At 48.8% G+C, this 19,304-nt stretch overlaps 1 protein-coding gene across 1 annotated transcript in view; it reads left to right on the top strand.

Annotated features, from left to right (window-relative positions):
- The window catches only part of INSRR (insulin receptor related receptor), a 49,875-nt gene extending 36,472 nt beyond the window's left edge, over nucleotides 1–13,403 (top strand). Inside the window, exons 19-25 of the mRNA XM_075329742.1 lie at nucleotides 5,133–5,203; nucleotides 6,679–6,908; nucleotides 7,053–7,163; nucleotides 7,518–7,677; nucleotides 11,241–11,370; nucleotides 11,451–11,585; nucleotides 11,746–13,403. Coding sequence (XP_075185857.1) covers nucleotides 5,133–5,203; nucleotides 6,679–6,908; nucleotides 7,053–7,163; nucleotides 7,518–7,677; nucleotides 11,241–11,370; nucleotides 11,451–11,585; nucleotides 11,746–12,091 — 1,183 coding nt within the window. The 3' untranslated portion in view covers nucleotides 12,092–13,403. The remainder of the gene's footprint in view (nucleotides 1–5,132; nucleotides 5,204–6,678; nucleotides 6,909–7,052; nucleotides 7,164–7,517; nucleotides 7,678–11,240; nucleotides 11,371–11,450; nucleotides 11,586–11,745) is intronic.
- The last annotated feature ends 5,901 nt before the right edge of the window (nucleotides 13,404–19,304 follow it).

The following is a 19,304-nucleotide window of genomic DNA, read 5'->3' as shown; positions in this document are numbered from 1 at the left end:
TGTTTCCCTGCAGGCTGAAAGGAGGGTTAAAAGGAAACAGGAAGATGGGCGTGGGGCCTTAGTGGGAGGGAGTGAACACAACTCCCTGAGTGTCTGCCCGGGGAGCACATGTATATTGTTGTTGGACTTTTGGTTTGTGTAATAAACCGTGTGCTGTGACCATTGGTGCCTGGATCCCGTGTCTTCTGCCGTGCAGCCGACCACGTTACCTCACAGATGGTGGAGAACGCGGGCATGTCAGCCCGGTGAGGTGTAGCATCCATCCCTGGTGACCCGGTAGCACATGTCCTGGATTCGAGCGGCTATACTACAGCCCAAACCCGGCGACGCCATGGAGGACATACTAAAGCTGCTGGCTCAGGCTAATGCACAGCAAGAACAGACCAATGCACACCTGCTCCGGTCGTTGGATCGTCAGCAGCAATCCTTGCAATTGCAGGAAAAAAGGCACCAAGAACAGATGGTTCTCCTGGCCAAGTCGATCCGTGCCGGACCGGCAGCAACAACCCCGGGACCGGGTGACGACGGCAGCGTCCGGAAAGTGATGAGACAAGCGTTGCAAAAGATGACCCCGGGGGATGATGTGGAAGCGTTCCTGGCGGTGTTTGAGCGGGTGGCCGAGCGGGAAAAGCTGCCGACCCCCCCCCCAGTGGGCTGAGGTATTGTCGCCCTATCTGACGGGGGAGCCCCAAAAAGCGTACCTGGACCTCTGTACCGAGGACGCCATAGAATATGCGACCCTGAAAGCCGAAATACTTGCTCGGTTGGGGGTGACTACCTATGTACGGGCTCAGCGGGTAAATCAGTGGTTCTATGAGGAAGCCAAACCCGTACACTCCCAGGCCTATGACTTGTTGCATCTGGTAAAGAAGTGGTTGCAGCCTGACACTCTGAGCCCTGCGCAAATGGTGGAAAGGGTAGTAGTTGATCGCTTTGTGCGCACTTTACCCGTCACCATTCAACGGTGGGTAGGACAGGGCGACCCAAGTACCCTGGACCAATTAGTGTGCCTGGTGGAGCAGCATGTGGCTATGCAGGACTTGATACGGGACACTGAGACTTTGCGTACCGCCCGTCGGTCCGGCCCCTCCAAGCCTAAAGTCAAGGACCCACCGCTGACACCGGTGCGGGAGACCGCTACCGTCCCGTCCGAGGCCGTGCCCGCCGTCCCTGAGGTCCGGAAGGCTATGTACCCTAAACGACAACTCGTCAAAGGTGTTTCCTTCCCTATTAGATGTTGGCGGTGCCAGCGGGTGGGACATATGGAAGCCCAGTGTCCCCTCACCACGGAGCCCATGGATTGTGGGGTTACCCGGCGGGGTTCAATGTATGCTCAGGTGGTGTGTACCGCTGACCTTGTCTCCCCGGAGACTGAGCCCCACTTGTGCCAAATACAGGTGAATGGATGTCCGGTTACAGGCTTGTTGGATTCCGGAAGCTTAGTGACCCTTGTGCGATCAACCCTAAGGGCTGCAGTAAAGGCCACAGGACGTACCGTGGGGGTGGTTTGCATACATGGGGACCGCCGAGACTATCCCACAGGGATTGTCACCATCACAGCACCCTGCGGTCAGGTGCAACATGAGGTGGGACTTATTAACACTCTTCCCTATGACGTGATCCTAGGAAGGGATCTGCCTTATTTTTGCACTTTATGGAAGGGACCTCCTAAGTCCCCTCAGATATTGGACAGTCCGGGACCTGAGCCCGACAGTCCCGAATCCGGGACGCCTGCCGTAGGGGTCCCCATGATAGGGACAGAATGTGAACCCGATAGGTCGCCCCTAGAGGTATTGGCAGGAGAGGCTGAGATGGTCGAGCCCATCCCGGAGTTGGAGGAGTCCCCGGATACGTTTGGGACAGCCCAACTCCAGGACCCTACATTAATACATGCCCGGAGTCGGGTGACAGTGGTTGACGGGGTGGCACAGCTGCCCGGTGCCCAGGTAAGGTACCCCCATTTCGCTCTTAAACAGGATTTACTCTACCGGGTAGATGAAATACGGGGCGTGGGGGTAGAGCAGTTGGTGGTGCCCGAGCCATATCGCCGGCGGGTCCTCGACTTGGCTCATAAACACCTGATGAGTGGCCACCTAGAGGTCAAGAAAACGCAGGAGCGAATATTGCAAAGGTTCTATTGGCCCGGCGTCTTTGGGGAGGTAAAACGGTTCTGCGAAACCTGCCCGGAGTGTCAGCTTACCGCACCCCTGGCCCACTTTCGCAGTCCGTTGGTACCGTTACCCATTATAGAAGTCCCTTTTGAACGGATAGGGATGGATCTGGTGGGGCCCCTCGTAAAGTCCGCTCGAGGGCACCAACACATCCTAGTGATCGTTGATTATGTCACCCGGTATCCAGAGGCGATACCTCTCAGACATACTGCGGCGAAGCTTATAGCTCGGGAGTTGTTTGCTGTGTTCTGCCGGGTGGGGTTGCCCAAGGAGATCCTTACGGATGAGGGGACCCCATTCATGTCTAAAGTGACCAAAGAGCTATGCCGGCTACTCCAGATCAAGCAGTTGCGTACGTCTGTGTATCATTCTCAGACGGACGGTTTAGTGGAACGATTCAATAAAACCCTGAAAACCATGCTCAAAAGGGTGATTTCCAAAGAGGGGAAAGACTGGGATATGATGCTTCCCTATTTGATGTTTGCCATACGAGAGGTGCCACAGGCATCCACGGGGTTTTCGCCGTTTGAGTTGTTATACGGGCGACATCCCCGGGGATTGTTGGACCTGGCAAAGGAAACATGGGAGCAAGAGCCCACCCCCCATAAGTGTGATTGAACACATTTTAGGAATGCAGAAACGCATAAGCGCGGTCATGCCAATTGTGAAGGAGCATTTACAGGAGGCTCAGGCCGCGCAAAGCGGCCGCTACAATAGACAAGCCACCGTGCGGACCTTTAACCCCGGGGATCGGGTGTTGGTATTGATCCCCACGGCGGAGAGTAAATTCCTGGCTCAGTGGCAAGGCCCCTACGAGATAAAGGAAAGAGTCGGGGTGGTCAACTATAAAGTATTGCAGCCCGGTAGGCGGAAACCTGAACAAATATACCATGTCAACCTATTAAAACCTTGGCAGGAACGTGAAAGCCTGATGGTTGCTTTTTCCCCATCTCCCTCCTCTTCGGGTCGTTCAAACCCGGCTCCAGCGACCTCCGGAGAGGACGAACCGGAAGTAAGGATTGGAGAAGCCCTCACCAAGCAACAGAGGCGAGAGGCCAGACGGCTGGTTCAGCAGAACCCCCATGTCTTCTCCGAGCTGCCTGGTAGGACCAGTCTGATACGACATGACATTGTCACCGAGCCTCACCTGAAGGTACGCCTGAAGCCATACCGGGTGCCGGAGGCTCGAAGACTAGCCATATCAGAGGAAGTGAAGACAATGCTACGCCTGGGGGTCATCGAAAAATCCCGGAGTGAATGGGCTAGTCCCATTGTCCTAATACCAAAACTCGATGGCTCCTTAAGGTTCTGCAATGACTTTAGGAGGTTGAACGAAGTATCCAAGTTCGATCTCTACCCCATGCCCCGGGTGGATGAGCTGATTGATAGGCTGGGACAGGCGTGATATTTCACCACGCTCGACCTGACCAAGGGGTACTGGCAGGTGCCACTGACTGAGTCCGTCAAGGAGAAAACCGCTTTTGTTACGCCGGAGGGTCTCTTCCACTATGTTGTCTTGCCTTTTGGGTTACATGGCGCTCCGGCCACGTTCCAGAGGTTGATGGACTTGGTGCTGGAACCCCACCAGGCGTATGCATCAGCGTACCTTGATGACATCATTATTTACAGCTCTGAGTGGCAGACCCACTTGGAACAGGTACAAGCGGTGGTGAACGCGCTCCGAACAGCCGGATTGACAGCCAATCCCAAGAAATGTGCGTTGGGGCTCACGGAAGCCCGCTACTTGGGCTACGTAATAGGCCAAGGAGTGATTAAGCCCCAAATTAACAAGGTTGAGGCGATCCAGAAGTGGCCTAGACCCCTGACCACGAAGCAGGTTAGGGCCTTCCTGGGTATCGTGGGGTACTACAGGAGGTTTGTAAGAAATTTTGCGGGACTATCAGCCCCCTTGACGGACCTTCTCAAAGGCAAGAAGGCCGTCATGGTGCGCTGGACACCGCAGGCCGAGGACTCCTTCCGGACCCTGAAGGGGGTCCTGTGCGGACAGCCCGTTCTTGTCAACCCTGATTTCCGGAAGGAGTTCATAGTACAGACTGACGCCTCGGAGGTCGTCCTGGGGGCAGTGCTGTCTCAGGTGGTTCAGGGGGAGGAACACCTCGTCACCTTCTTAAGTAGGAAGCTCACCCCTCCCGAGCGGAATTATAGCGTAGTGGAGAAGGAGTGCCTGGCGATCAAGTGGGCCTTGGAGTCCCTACGCTATTACCTGCTGGGACGACAGTTTCGCTTGGTGACTGATCACTCTCCGCTGGTCTGGATGAGGTCCGCCAAGGAACAGAATGCCCGGGTTACCCGGTGGTTCCTTTCTCTGCAGAACTTCCGGTTTACGGTTGAACACCGGGCCGGTAGGTTGCAGGGCAACGCCGATGCCTTGTCCCGCGGCCCGTGTTTGATGGCAGGAGTTCAACCCCGCTCGCTTGAACTGAGAGGGGGGTGGTATGTGAGACTGTGACCGGGGTTGTCTATGACGGCCGGTACGTCTCGCCCCGGTTGTGCTCACTCCATGCATAGAAAGCAACTCCACTCCAGGGTTTATCCTGTTTCCCTGCAGGCTGAAAGGAGGGTTAAAAGGAAACAGGAAGATGGGCGTGGGGCCTTAGTGGGAGGGAGTGAACACAACTTCCTGAGTGTCTGCCCGGGGAGCACATGTATATTGTTGTTGGACTTTTGGTTTGTGTAATAAACCGTGTGCTGTGACCATTGGTGCCTGGATCCCGTGTCTTCTGCCGTGCAGCCGACCATGTTACCTCACTAATATATAAATATAAATATAAATATAAATATATATATATATATATATATATATATATATATTTTTTTTCTTTACACTGCCACATTGGATCGGAAATTGGATCTTCAGGTTTATTGGATTGAAACTGGAAGCAAAAACTATATATAACAGGCGGAGTGATTTAACTTGGCTCTTTTTGCTTAAATTTCTAGAAAGAATGACGGCTACCCCAGTGGAGCTCTGTATGCCTCTGTTAATCCGGAGTATTTCAGTGCTTTGGAAAGTGAGTACACAGCTAGGATTTTTCCAATGATTTGTATGTGGATATACTGAATTGAAATTTAGATTAGTACACTCATTCATAAAGATTTCAGCATGATGCCTGGACTAAAGATGGCTGTATAGAAGTTAAACCTGGCTCAACTATGGAATAAGTAAGGTGCTCGGAAAACACAAGTGTCCAATAAACAGAAAAAATTCCGTCACACTAATAAAGATATCCACGAAAGAAAATGCTTTGTCAAGGTTTTTTTTATTATATTGCGTTATTCTCGTGAGGATGTCAGATAAAGAAATGTTCAAGTCCAACGTTACGACCACAATCTTTGGTCTTTCTCAAGGACTATAATATAGAGAAATATAAAAAACATAAGATTACCAAAAGTAAGTACAGTGTGTATATTGTTAAATCATATAGAACGATTATACTAATATATGCGCATATATTAGTATCCCCTTTTATGTACAACAATGTCTATCAACCATATTCCTATTCAACTTGATATACATGTGCCTTTTTACTTCCCTTGGACACAAAGTCTAGCTTGTATTGTACACTCTTGTGTAATTTTCTTGTATTTCATATCTTACTTTCACCATTTGATGTTTTTTTTAATCGTTGTATATGATTGAACAATATACACACTGTCTTTCCTTTTGGTAATCTTATGTTTTTTATATTTCTGTATATTATAGTCCTTGAGAAAGACCAAAGATTGTGGTCGTAACGTTGGACTTGAACATTTTTTTTATCTGACATCCTCACGAGAATAACGCAATATAATAAAAAAACCTTGACAAAGAATTTTCTTTCGTGGAGATCTTTATTAGTGTGCCGGATTTTTTTCTGTTTAAAGATGGCTGTACACCTTCGAATAAAGTTGCTGCTAAGTTCGGGTTGTATTTTGGTCAATATCTATTTGGCAGCTATCGTGGAGCATAAGGGATATAAAGGATTGGACATGTAGATTTTAAACATGGCCAATCCTTTGTTCTCCTGGAAGCTACCACTAGAGCCAAAATGAGCATGCGTTTGCATAAGGAGGGCAGAAAGGATGTTGCCGAACAAGATTTTGGCCAAAGACTATTGAATGTGTATGGAAAAGAAAAGTATCATCTAAGAGTCTCCAGGTTTCAGTAGAACTACATTTTCAGAGTTAGGAAAACATTGGCCCAGGTCTTAATGGAGGTTTTAGGCACCTACATGTCAGGGCTACAATGAAGCCTTTGTGGAACATGGGTGGACCAAAGCCACATTCAGATGGTGGACCAATGGCCTAGAAACATAATTTAGGAGCTTACTAAATGAGGTCTTCACCCTTTGGGTGTCCAGTAGACCAGTTCTGAGGAGCAAGCCAGTGACTCCAACAGAGTCTTCATGAAGGTCGGCATGTAATGAGCTTTAGATCATGTTAATACTATCATGTCATTGCAAAAAGATGTGGACATCAAAACTATTTTAACATTTCAATATTACAGTGTACGTTCCAGATGAGTGGGAGTTTCCAAGAGAGAAAATTACTATCATCAAAGAACTTGGCCAAGGCTCGTTTGGCATGGTGTATGAAGGAGAAGCCATAGACATTGCAAAGGGAGAACCTATGACCAGAGTGGCTTTGAAGACTGTCAATGAGTTGGCCACCATGAGAGAGCGGATTGATTTCTTGAATGAAGCATCTGTTATGAAAGCGTTCATCTGTCATCATGTGGTAAGTGATGTTCAGAATACCATTGTTTATTGATCTTGGATTGGATTTTTCCAAATATTTAACCCAAGGTTTGTCTTCTACTGTTTCTTTTAAGGATGTTAGCAAGCCTTTAAATATTTACTATAAACATGTTGTGATTGGCAGGTTCGTCTACTAGGGGTTGTGTCACAAGGACAACCAGCGTTGGTTATTATGGAGCTCATGACCAGAGGAGATCTGAAAAGTTATCTACGTTCTCTAAGAGCAGATGATGAGGTACTTGCACCTCTGTTGTCTCTTTCGTTCTCTTATCTCTCTCGTTCTCTTGTCTGTCTCACTCTCGCGCTCCCCTTTTTTGCCTTCCTCTCGTGCTCCCCCTTTTTTGCCTTCCTCTCGTGCTCCCCCTTTTTTGCCTTCCTCTCGTGCTCCCCCTTTTTGCCTTCCTCTCGCGCTCCCCTTTTTTGCCTTCCTCTCGCTCTCCCCTTTTTTGCCTTCCTCTCGCGCTCCCCTTTTTTGCCTTCCTCTCGCACTCCCCTTTTTTGCCTTCCTCTCGCGTTCCCCTTTTTGCCTTCCTCTCGCGCTCCCCTTGCTTTGTTTAAAAAACAATCAAATAATTTTTCTGCCTTACAGAATAGTGTTAATGTCACTCCTCCATCATTAAAGGAAATGATTCAGATGGCAGGTGAAATTGCTGACGGGATGGCATATTTGAATGCCAAAAAATTTGTACATCGAGATTTGGCAGCCCGTAACTGCATGGTTTCGGAAGACCTTACTGTAAAAATTGGAGGTATGCTATTTATTTTAGAAAGAAAGCCTTTTGGACTAGTTGTACTCCATACTATTGTGCTAATAGTCAAACAAAGTCAAGAAGACTAGAGGAATCGTTACATTGGCTTAGGGAAAGAGCCCTAAAACAAGGCTTAAGGCCCCTTTACACACTGAGACTTTCAGCGATCCCACCAGCGATTCCAACCTGGCCGTGATCGCTACAAAGTCTCTGAGTCTCTGGTGAGCTGTCAAACAGGCAAACCTGCCCAACGACGCAACAGCGATCCGGACCTGCAGAACGACCTAGCTAGTCAAACACTGGAAACGAGTGATGTGTCACAATATCTGTCAATCACTATTCTCTGTCAGTCGGTCTCTCCCTCTCGGTCTCTATTCTCTCTGTCGGTCCGTCACTATCTCTGTCCCTCTCTCACAGTCTGTCGGTCATTTTCCCCTCCTCTCTCATACTCGCCTATCCCCCGCGCGGCGCTGCACGGCATTCACACTGCTGCGGCGGCTTTTACTATTTTGAAAAAGCCGGCCTCTCATTAAACAATCTCTTATTCCCTACTTTCCCCGCCCACAGGCGCCTATGATTGGTTGCAGTGAGACACGCCCCCACACTGAGTGACAGCTGTCTCACTGCACCCAATCACAGCAGCCGGTGGGCATGTCTATACTGTGCAGTGAAATAAATAATTAAAAAAAAACGGCGTGCGGTCCCCCCCCAATTTTAATACCAGCCAGATAAAGCCATACGGCTGAAGGCTGGTATTCTCAGGATGGGGAGCTCCACGTTATGGGGAGCCCCCCAGCCTAACAATATCAGTCAGCAGCCGCCCAGAATTTCCGCATACATTATATGCGACAGTTCTGGGACTGTACCCGGCTCTTCCCGATTTGCCCTGGTGCGTTGGCAAATCAGGGTAGTAAGGAGTTAATGGCAGCCCATAGCTGCCAATAAGTCCTAGATTAATCATGTCAGGCGTCTCCCCGAGATACCTTCCATGATTAATCTGTAAATTACAGTAAATAAACACACACACCCGAAAAATCCTTTATTAGAAATAAAAAACACAAACACATTCCCTCGTCACCAATTTAATCAGCCCCAAAAAGCCCTCCTTGTCCGGCGTAATCCACGGACCTCCAGCATCTCTTCCAGCTCTGCTGCATGGAGGTGACCAGAGCAGCAGAAGACACCGCCGCTCCTGTCGGCTCCACGCAGCTAATGAAGACAGCTGCACGATCAGCTGAGCTGTCACTGAGGTTACCCGCTGTCACTGGATCCAGCGGTGGATGCAGCGGTGGCCGCGGGTAACCTCAGTGACAGCTCAGCTGATCGCGCTGCTCACCGCCGCTCCGGTCAGCTCCACGCAGCAACTGAGGTGAATATCGCGATCAGCTGAGCTGTCACTGAGGTTTCCCGCGGCCACCGCTGCATCCACCGCTGGATCCAGTGACAGCGGGTAACCTCAGTGACAGCTCAGCCGATCGCGCGGCTGTCTTCATTTGCTGCGTGGAGCTGACAGGAGCGGCGGTGTATTCTGCTGCTCCTGTCACCTCCATGTAGCAGAGCTAGATGCGACGCTGGAGGTCCGTGGATTACGCCGGACAAGGAGGGCTTTTTGGGGCTGATTAAATTGGTGATGAGGGAATGTGTTTTGTGTTTTTTATTTCTAATAAATGATTTTTTCGGGTGTGTGTGTTTATTTACTGTAATTTACAGATTAATCATGGAAGGAATCTCGGGGAGACACCTGCCATGATTAATCTAGAACTTATTGGCAGCTATGGGCTGCCAGTAACTCCTTATTACCCCGATTTGCCAACGCACCAGGGCAAATCGGGAAGAGCCGGGTACAGTCCCAGAACTGTCGCATATAATGTATGCGGCAATTCTGGGCGGCTGCTGACTGATATTGTTAGGCTGGGGGGCTCCCCATAACGTGAAGCTCCCCATCCTGAGAATACCAGCCTTCAGCCGTATGGCTTTATCTGGCTGGTATTAAAATTGGGGGGGACTGCTCTTCTTTCTATGCTCCCAGGAGCTATTAAAACACAAAATGACAAACCTCCAGAGAATGGAGGAGCTGACAGCAGAACTAAATGGGAACACAGAAAAATTTACTACAGTTTGGAGACCATGGATTATGTTCATGGAGTCCCCAGAGTTTGTGGAGAGTTTGGCGAGCTTTTTGAACTGAGAAACGGTGGGGAGTCTCATTCCTTCCCCCCCCCTTTTTTTCTTTTCTTTTCTTGCTTCCCCCCCCTCCCCCCCTTCTCTCTAATTTCCTCTTCTTTATGCTTGTATCTTTCCTCTTCTTTCTTTCTTTTCTGAACATTAATCTGCATTTTTCTAGTTTCATTTTTTATATGAAAAGATTTATCAATAATTGATAAGACAATAGACACACAAGGAGAATGAGTATATTAGGATACGGGAAGTCAAAAGAAGTGGGAATTCTGACCTATAATTTATTAGTGGTTGTATGGTAATAGCACAAAGATAATTTGAAGAATTCCAAGAAATTTAGTAATGTAACAATTTCTGGATGTTATCCCGGCATTGAGAAAATGATGTATATGTATTGTAATTGCACAAATGATATGTTTGTATGTTGACAACAGTTTCATCAATAAAACAGATTTGAAATAAAATTGGGGGGACCGCACGCCGGTTTTTTTAATTATTTAATTATTTATTTCACTGCACAGTATAGACACGCCCACCGGCTGCTGTGATTGGGTGCAGTGAGACACCTGTCACTCAGCGTGGGGGCGTGTCTCACTGCAACCAATCATAGGCGCCTGTGGGCAGGGAAAGTAGGGAATACAAAATTGTTTAATGAGCGACCGGCTTTTTCAAAAGAGGAAAAGCCGCCGCAGCAGTGTGAATGCCGTGCAGCGCCGCGCCGGGGATCGGGGAATGGTGAGTATGAGAGAGGAGGGGAAAATGACCGACAGACTGTGAGAGAGGGACAGAGAGACCGACAGAGAGAGAATAGAGACCAAGAGGGAGAGACCGACTGACAGAGAATAGTGATTGACAGACATTGTGAGACATCGCTCGTTTCCAGTGTTTTAAGTCCCCTTTACACACTGAGACTTTGCTGCACAGCGGGAAACAAAGGACCAAAGAATGGTCCTGAACGATTTGTAGCGCTCAGCAACTTCACAGCAGGGGCCAGGTCGCTGATGTGTTTCACACACTGCAATGTCGCTGGGGAGGTCGCTATTACGTCACAAAACCGGTGACGTTACAGCGATGTCGTTTGAGATGTTGCAGTGTGTAAAGCCACCTTTAGACTCTGGCCCACTATGGTGCGAAGCTTTGTAACCAAGGACAATAGGGCTTAAGTTCTTGCCAAACAGTGCTGGGCCTCATCTACCAAAGAGGACTATATTCAATTGTTGATTGTAATCGCACACAAAGAGTTAAGCTTTTATATGGATAGTTCTACCTGTACTCAGACATTCCTCATGGTCATCAGGTCCTCAACCCCTGAGTGGTTTGTCTATTGATTTAGTGATGACTCTTCATAGGTCTTCAATAGACATAATATTTCTCTTTCACTCCAGATTTTGGCATGACCAGAGATATTTATGAAACTGACTACTATCGTAAATGTGGAAAGTCGCTTCTTCCTGTCCGATGGATGTCCCCTGAATCTCTTAAAGATGGAATCTTTACTCCTTACTCGGACGTCTGGTATGTCCATTTTCTATTATGACTCAATAACATAGTTGAGTATAGGTAGATCTCAATAATCACATTTTGTTTTTCGATAGGTCATTTGGTGTAGTCCTTTGGGAAATTTCAACCTTAGCAGAGCAGCCTTATCAAGGCCTGGCCAATGAGCAGGTCCTTCACTTTATCATGGACAACGGGATCTTGGAGAAACCTTCGGAGTGTCAGGATAGATTGTAAGTGTTATTTCTTGGGATCCTCTTCTAGGGAGACAATTCTTGGTCAATAATATCGTTTCTAAGTTTTGAATATTGAAATATTTTTGTGGTATCGTAGAGCTTTTTAAAGCCTGAACTAATTTTTTGGTTGTCACTTTTTTGTCTTATTTTCTTCCAGACATGACTTGATGCATTGGTGCTGGCAAAAAGTTCCCAAACATCGTCCGTCATTTATGCAGATTTTGGAGAGTATTAAAGACGAGTTACAGCCCAGCTTTCAGCAGCTCTCATTTTTTTATAACTCCCACCAAAAACGTAAGGAATCCAATGAAGTGTCCGACCTTGAGCAAGAGCAGACGCAAAAAACCCTGTTAGAAAACACTCCCCCGTCGGCCTCCTCATTCGCCAACTTTTCCTCTTTGTACAAAGTTCAGAAGGACCATGCGTTAAATGCCATAAATGCAAAAAAAAATTCTAGTGCCAAAAAGAACATTTATCACATGAATGGGAATGCAAAGCACTGAAAGTCTCAGTTTTCAAAGTTCATTAGAAAATCCTCCTGTGAGACTCTACCAGAGTACTGAATTAAAATATCTGGTCCAGATTGGCGGTCTTCTTGAAGAAATGGAAGTAGACTACTCCATTATCATCCATTTGTAATCATGGGAAGAGTCTTAAGGGCCGAGCGGAGTCTTTACTTGGTGTTTGTAGCAGTGGACTCCACTATTATAGACTTGTTGTTGGTTTGATCTCGTGGACTTTGGTTGATCTGAAGCCTTTTTTTTTTCTTAATGTAAAATAGACCTTTGTAAATTTTTCTTGTGACTTTCTAGATGATTAAGGATCGACATTTGGCCTACCTGATCCCAAATCTGGTATGATTTGCCCCCTACTTCCAACCCACCACACCTCAGTGGTTTCTGATCTCAGGGATGTCCCAGATTTTATTTATGCTCTAATTTTGTATTATCTGGTTGGAATTTTTTTTGTGTGATGATTACACAGTCACTTTAGCACATGTTTTTACGAATTTGCTCCTGAAAAGGATGTCAAAGATAAAGGGAACAGACACTTTCTTGAAAGGGCAATTTAGGCGTCTTGGCGTCCTACAAAGTATTTTTTGGATGCTTTTTATAGAAAATGTTAGACAAAGCTATGTGCTGGAAATCCTAAAGATTTGTTAATCTAAGGGTTTATCTGATACCCTAATATGCAGCTAATCTGAAGTCACATTTTTCCCGAAGGTGAGGCTTTATATGGTGGCACACCGAGCGTCTATGGCTTCATTGATACATATTCTGCATGTAGGTGGTGACTTGGGGCAAATCGGCAAGGGAGACTTTTAAAAGCCACCACTAATGGCTTTTAATAGTTTAAGAACTAATTGGGCTTCCTTCAAAATCAAACATTCATCAGTTGTTTTATTGAGGTGCCTTCACCTGATACCAAAAGATGGGGACTCCTGAAACCCACCGATATACCACTGCAGTCTCTAAATGGAAACTTTGGTGCACTTTAATCATACTACAAGCCAGTAAAGTAGCAATGATCTGCCCAAAGGGCATTTTTCAAGAATACTGTTGATTTTGTATCTGTTTTATTCCTTGTATTGCTTCTTTAATCCTTAAAATTGACTTTCATCCTGTGAAGGCAGAAACCACAACTGATGGCATTTACAATATGGAGACCTAGAGGGTCATGCTAGCCTTCCTTTGATATAAGTAGTCAATCTAGTATTGACCCATTCTGCCTTAAAGGGAACCTGTCACCAGTTTTGGGGCCTATAAGCTGCGGCCACCACCAGTGGGCTCTTATATACAGTATTCTAGCATGCTATATGTAAGAGCCTAGGCTGCTGTGTAGAACGTAAAAATCAGTTTATAATACTTGCCTAAACGGTCGGTGTGGTGGAGTTGGGCCATATGGGCATCTCCGTTCTCCGGTGCCGGCACCTCCTCCTGTTTCGGCCATCTTTGTCCTCCTTCTGAAGCCTGTGTGCATGACGCGTCCTACGTCATACACACTCGCCGGTCCCGCGCAGGTGCACTACAATACTTTTATTTGCGACGCTCAGGGCAGATCAAAGTGCGCCGCAGCAGGACCTCAATGCAGGCGAGTGTGAATGACGTAGGACACGTCATGCACCCGGCTTCAGAAGACGGACGACAAAGATGTCTGAAAGAGGAGGCGCCGGCATCTGAGAATGGAGACGCCCATATGACCCAACTCCACCGCAGCGACCGTTAGGTAAGTATTATAAAGTGATTTTTATGTTCTACACAGCGGCCTGGGCTCTTTATATACAGCATTCTAAAATTCTGTATATAACAGCCCACTGGTGGCCGCAGATTATAGGCTCCACAACTGGTGACAGGTTACCTTTTTAAAGCTTTGAATTGGCATTACGTCGAATGACTGATAAATTGTTATAGCTAAGCCTTGGCCTCAGGCGGCAGCGCATGACCGGGGCTCTCTCTACATTGTCCCCTTCAGGCCTTATATTAGGCAGGACATGTTGAGGTCTACTGAAGAGTAGATGGTGAAATAAATTCGCAGTACTTTGTGACCATTGGACAGTAGCCTGCAAATCTTTTTACCTTATGGTATACCTTTTTTGATTAGCCAGAAATTGACTGGAAGCCTGTGGATCTCCTTACCTCCATGGCATTGCCAGCTCCTTTTTTTGACCAGCCAGGAGTTTACGGTAAGCCTTGGCATCTCCTTACCTCTTGGCATTCCCAAATCCTTTTTTGATTAGCCAGGAATATATGGCAAGCCTGTGAATCGCCTCTTTTTTGATTAGCCACGAATGGACTGGAAGCCTGTGAGTCTGCTTACCTCACAACATTCCCTACTCCTTGTTTGAGTAGCCAGGAATTTACAAGAAGCCTGCAAATCTCCTTACCTCCCAGCATTTCCGACTTCTTTTTAGCTTAGCTGGGCTCATGTGACATTACCATTGTGGTGTGATGCATTTGCAGAGCTCCCGTCCAGTGGTCGCAGGCTACTGACCAGGCTGATGGACCAGAGTCTTGAAAATTGATGATTCCATCTCTAGTCAAGTAATGATTTAAATAAACATCCCTTAAGGCATGACTCATGACTAATTTGGCCTTTACACATTTGTGGGTCACGGACTGTCCTCTGGTCTCCTGACAACCTCCTCATATGTCTGAAGCTCACAATTTCAGGTTAGAAGACACGCGGATAGTTAGAACATCACAGTTCATGCTTGGACAGTGACACAGGGATGTGTGAATGTGGAATTGTGGAGAATCTGTTATGCTCTGCCGCCTTGGGCCCTGGCCTAGATATAACATTTTATCCATTTTGCCTGGAGGTTTCCTTTTAATCTTAGCTTTGGACTCAAAAATTCGCAGAGTATCGGTCAGACCCTGTTCTTCCCAGTTGTTCATAATGAGGGGTCTAATATGAAAATGACGCAGTGTGGAAAACCAAATGAGTCAAGCAATGGTTGCGGCTGCGAACCCTCCTGTCTTTACATTGTCCTGCGCTCCACCTAGTGTACTTCACTGCTCTGCATGTGTAACATTATCGCGTTTGTTGTGTAAATCTCCACAATTTGATCTTTCCAGAGCTGTTTTTTTATTTGGTTTTATTAAAGCAATTTATGGACCTTTTTCAGATTGGATTTGTCTCCTATGTACCTTGTGTGGTCAAAAACCTAACACTTTTTTTTTATTTTTGGGTTCTTTTCAGTTTCATTTTTGGTGTCGAACAGCCACAATTAGAGCCATCTTCAGTCAGTACTGTTAAAAGATGCAGATGGTGGCTGTAAAACACAGCCGATGCCTGCATTGAGAGGAGAAAGCTCCACTCCTAAGCTTGTCCGTACAAACGGACCAGCATGTAATGTATACATGTCACACATTAGGAATGGAGTAAGGGGGCTTTTTAGATATGCTTACATTATAATTGCATACAACTTACAAGTCTACTAAAGGTGCTCCAGATATCTGTATTGAACTTGAGACACACACACACACACACACACACACACACACACACACACACACACACACACACACACACTAAATCTTACTTTGTAGCGCCAGCATCTCTGCAGAAACACAGACTTTACTTACCTCCCCCCCCCACCCGGCTGGGTCATGTTCTGCCCTGTACTTCCCTGGCCATCCATGTGTGCTGCTGCCTTCTTCCCCTCCCGGGCCCTGTACATGCCGCACAGGGTTCCTGGGAGTGCACCTAAGACGCACGCCCGCACACAGACCAGCCCTCCTCTTAAAGGGCCAGTGTGCCATTTTTCATAAATGCCACTTCTCCTATGGCTGAGAGGCACTGTATATTTAAGGTGCGATCCTATTAGGGGAGGTACCTGTACAAGGCTTTTAGTTAGCCAGTGTTCCAGTCTGCTACCTAACTACTTGTCAGGTTCTGAGTTCCTGTCCTATTATCCCGGTGTCTGTCTCTAGTACCTGTCTAACCATACCTGTTTATCCCTGTCGCACCCACCATTCCTGTTCATACCTGCCGGGCCAGCCTACTTCAGTTCTGGGTGCATATTGCTAATCCCTGCCTAACCGTCCCTGTATACACTCGTATAGATAAAGAGATCTTTAGAAAAAGTATTTCTAAAGATCTTGTACCGTTTGCTACTGAGCAACGGGACTAGTCCCCTGAGCATTAGTGCCCCTGGCTAGTCGTCTCCATTAGCATGTTAGTACACCCCTGTGGGCCCATGTGGGTGTGCTAAACTGACACGCCCCAAGGCTTGGGGCACTCGGTCCCAGGGGTGTGCGACACTCACATCGGTTAGAAAATAAAAGGGGAATCAAAATAAAAAGGGAATTTGTAGTGACTATGCCACTTGCGGTTTGCGGCCAGATTTGGGGGCCATCGCTGTAAAGTTCTGCTGGGGCTGATGGAATATGCAGCTGTTATGACTTGGGCCCTCCGCAAGTACAGCCAGGCCATGGCAGGTGATGATGGTGGTAGCAGTGTTCGGAGCTTGTGTTGCGGTGCAGTGTGCCGGCAATAATAATGCAGTCCACAAGAGTGTTGTGGTTGATGTCACTTTACTCACGGTAAAAAGGTGCAGCAGCCCGGTACTGTCTTCTACCAAGGTGGACTCTAGGGAATCCCTTCTTCTCAGACTCCCGTGCTGGTACCGTATCAGATGAACCCTTCCTGCACCTTCAGTTTCACCAGCGGTTAACAGACAGAACCTGGGCTGAGCTTAGTTACCAGCCCCAAGCTACACACGCGCACTCAAGCAGCTTCGGCTCCTGCCAGCTCTGGGGCTGCCGCGCCACCAGACCAACTGGCTTCTTTGGTTCCTCACTACTCTTGTCCTCTGTTCCTCTCTGCCCGCTCCTCTGGTCCACCCGACATCAGTGACCAGGCCGGACCCCAGTCCTCACATCACCCAGAATGCGGGTGTGCTGTGAGCAGCCGAGCTGCTCGGATCCGGATCCGCGGAGGCTTGAGGGGTCTCCGGACCCGGGGGTCGTGCGGCCACTCAAATGAAGGGGTGTATTTACAGGGGATTGTAAAGTTTGTGACGCCACCCGTGGTATGTGGTAATTAGAAGTACCACCGCTGCAGTTGGAGTACCCGGGGATGATGGAATGGGGCATCCAGGTGTTGCAACCCTCCACGGCTAGGGGGGGGAATACCCCCGGGGCTCAGTGATAGGTGTGGGGGAGTGCCGTTGGATGTGAAGGGGTCACTTGCGTACTCACTCAGTCCATCAAGCTGACACCGACAACTGGATAAACCAAAGTTCTGGATACCGCTTCCGCTGAGGGGAGCTAGTTCGGGTCCCGTCCCCAATAGTGCTGCCCGGTGATCCGTGACCTGCCTCCTGGCACTAAGTTTACTTCTCTGTTGGTCCCGGTAGTATGGAACTTGCTGGGTCCTGCTCCCCACTATGGCTATGTGTGGGAGCTTGCTCTCAGGGCTCACGCTTTGGGATTTTCTGGACCGCTTTCAGTGGAAAGTCCTATCCCCACTTGTTGCGCTAGTACCCAGATTCTGGAGCGGGTGGAGAGCGGATCTTGAAGGCTCCGTTCTCGTCGGGTCAATTGCAAGGTTGCCTGAAGCTACTCCCTGACCTAGGGTCCACGTACCCTGTCGTACCCTACTCCCAGCCTGGTGATGGTGCAAGGCCGCCGGCTGTCCTCCTCGACAGTTCCGTGCTCCTTGCCACGATCCCCTGCGACCGGAGGTCCAGCTCCTCTAGGCCCAGACTACCGTCTGCCACCTAGATAGCTTCCGAGGAGCCCTGCTCCTGACCACCTCTCTTTCACTTCTAAACTACAACTCTCCTCTCCTGACACGCCTGACTTCCCCTATCCAACCCCCAGGTGGGCGACCCTATTCCACTTAGGCCGTCCACTGGTGTTTGATGGGTGTGGTGCAGAGTGTACTCAGAGTTTTGATTAGCTGATGTAGGCAACACCATATAGTTGGGGACCCATAACCAAGAAGGAGGTGGATATTGCATGGGAGGGCAGATTGTGCAATATCCTGTGACAACCTGATAGTCCAGGGGTGTTACACGGGTCCCACAGGACTCTCCCTTCAACTTCTCGTTCTTCTCACATCTCTCTCCTGACTCAACTAAACTACTTCCTGCCAGCTCCCATCTCCCACACCACTGTTCCCTCCCCCTGCTGGGTCTCCCGTGGATGGTCTGCATTTCACCAAGGGGGAATGTGGCGCCCTGGACAAGCCAGGACATCACAGGTACTGCAACAACACACCCCACACCCCGGTTAGGCACATCAGCCGCACACACAAATCCTTGTTGCCTCCCTTCAGGGCCTGATGTCCACACCAAGTGGGGTGGAGCCAGGCGGTTGGCCCCACCCACTGAGTTCACAGTCCTGGAGACAGGAAAGGAAGTGAGAGTAGTTCAGAGAGTGAAAGCGAGAGGAGTAAAGTAGTAGAGAAGCAGACTGACCATGTCCGGGTACGTGGCCTGGGCACATGCAGCAAGGTTGGCAGACGGTGGTGGCCGTCTGCAGGAGTGGCCTATCGACGCGGAACCGTAGGGCCGGGGCTGGGCGGTGGCCCACCGGTACCGAACCGGGGAGCGAAGAGAAGCCAGCACAAACCGGCAGGGCCTGCGGACCCCGAACAGGCTGAGAGTCTTCGTTAAACTGGTTAAATCCGTTAGCGACGGGAACCTCCGGGGTTTCCTAGCGACCAAGACCCGATTGAAGGCAACCGACCAAACCGAACAGGGAGATACAGCTACTGCCAGAGCTAGAGCTCCCAGGGCAAAAGGGGCTCCCCCGGCATCTATCCAAGCTGGGGAGCGGGTTACCGGTGGGAAGCCATCGGGACCGAAGACACACACCAGGTGCAGGGAAAGGCAGCCACCACCAACCATCCGGGAGTGATCACAGCAGCCGGCTGCGGGACCCGTCCATCCAGCCGTTTGTTTTATCGGAGACTCTGTATCTGTTCTTGGCTGAGTGAGTACCACCGTGCCCTCTGGCACCGCGCTGCCCCGCGACCCTGCACCTCACCTACCCTGCATTCCTCCCTTCACCTTACCGGGCCCTGGGACCACCAACCCCCTACCCACGGAGGGGAAAACATCCCAACTGCTCCCTAACAATGCTTCTGGGATCCCCGTCACCAGCAGCGGTGGTGCCCCAACCTCACCACGACCAGTGGGTGGCGTCACAAACCAAATTCCCAGGCCAAGCCAACCCCTTTCACTCACGGGCGAGGAGCGCCGCTCGA

The sequence above is a fragment of the Anomaloglossus baeobatrachus genome, chromosome 12, assembly GCF_048569485.1.
Source record: "Anomaloglossus baeobatrachus isolate aAnoBae1 chromosome 12, aAnoBae1.hap1, whole genome shotgun sequence".
In the NCBI taxonomy this organism is placed as follows: Eukaryota; Metazoa; Chordata; class Amphibia; order Anura; family Aromobatidae; genus Anomaloglossus; species Anomaloglossus baeobatrachus.
The sequence above is the reverse complement of the archived record's forward strand: the minus strand, read 5'-3'. Positions and strand labels throughout refer to the sequence as shown.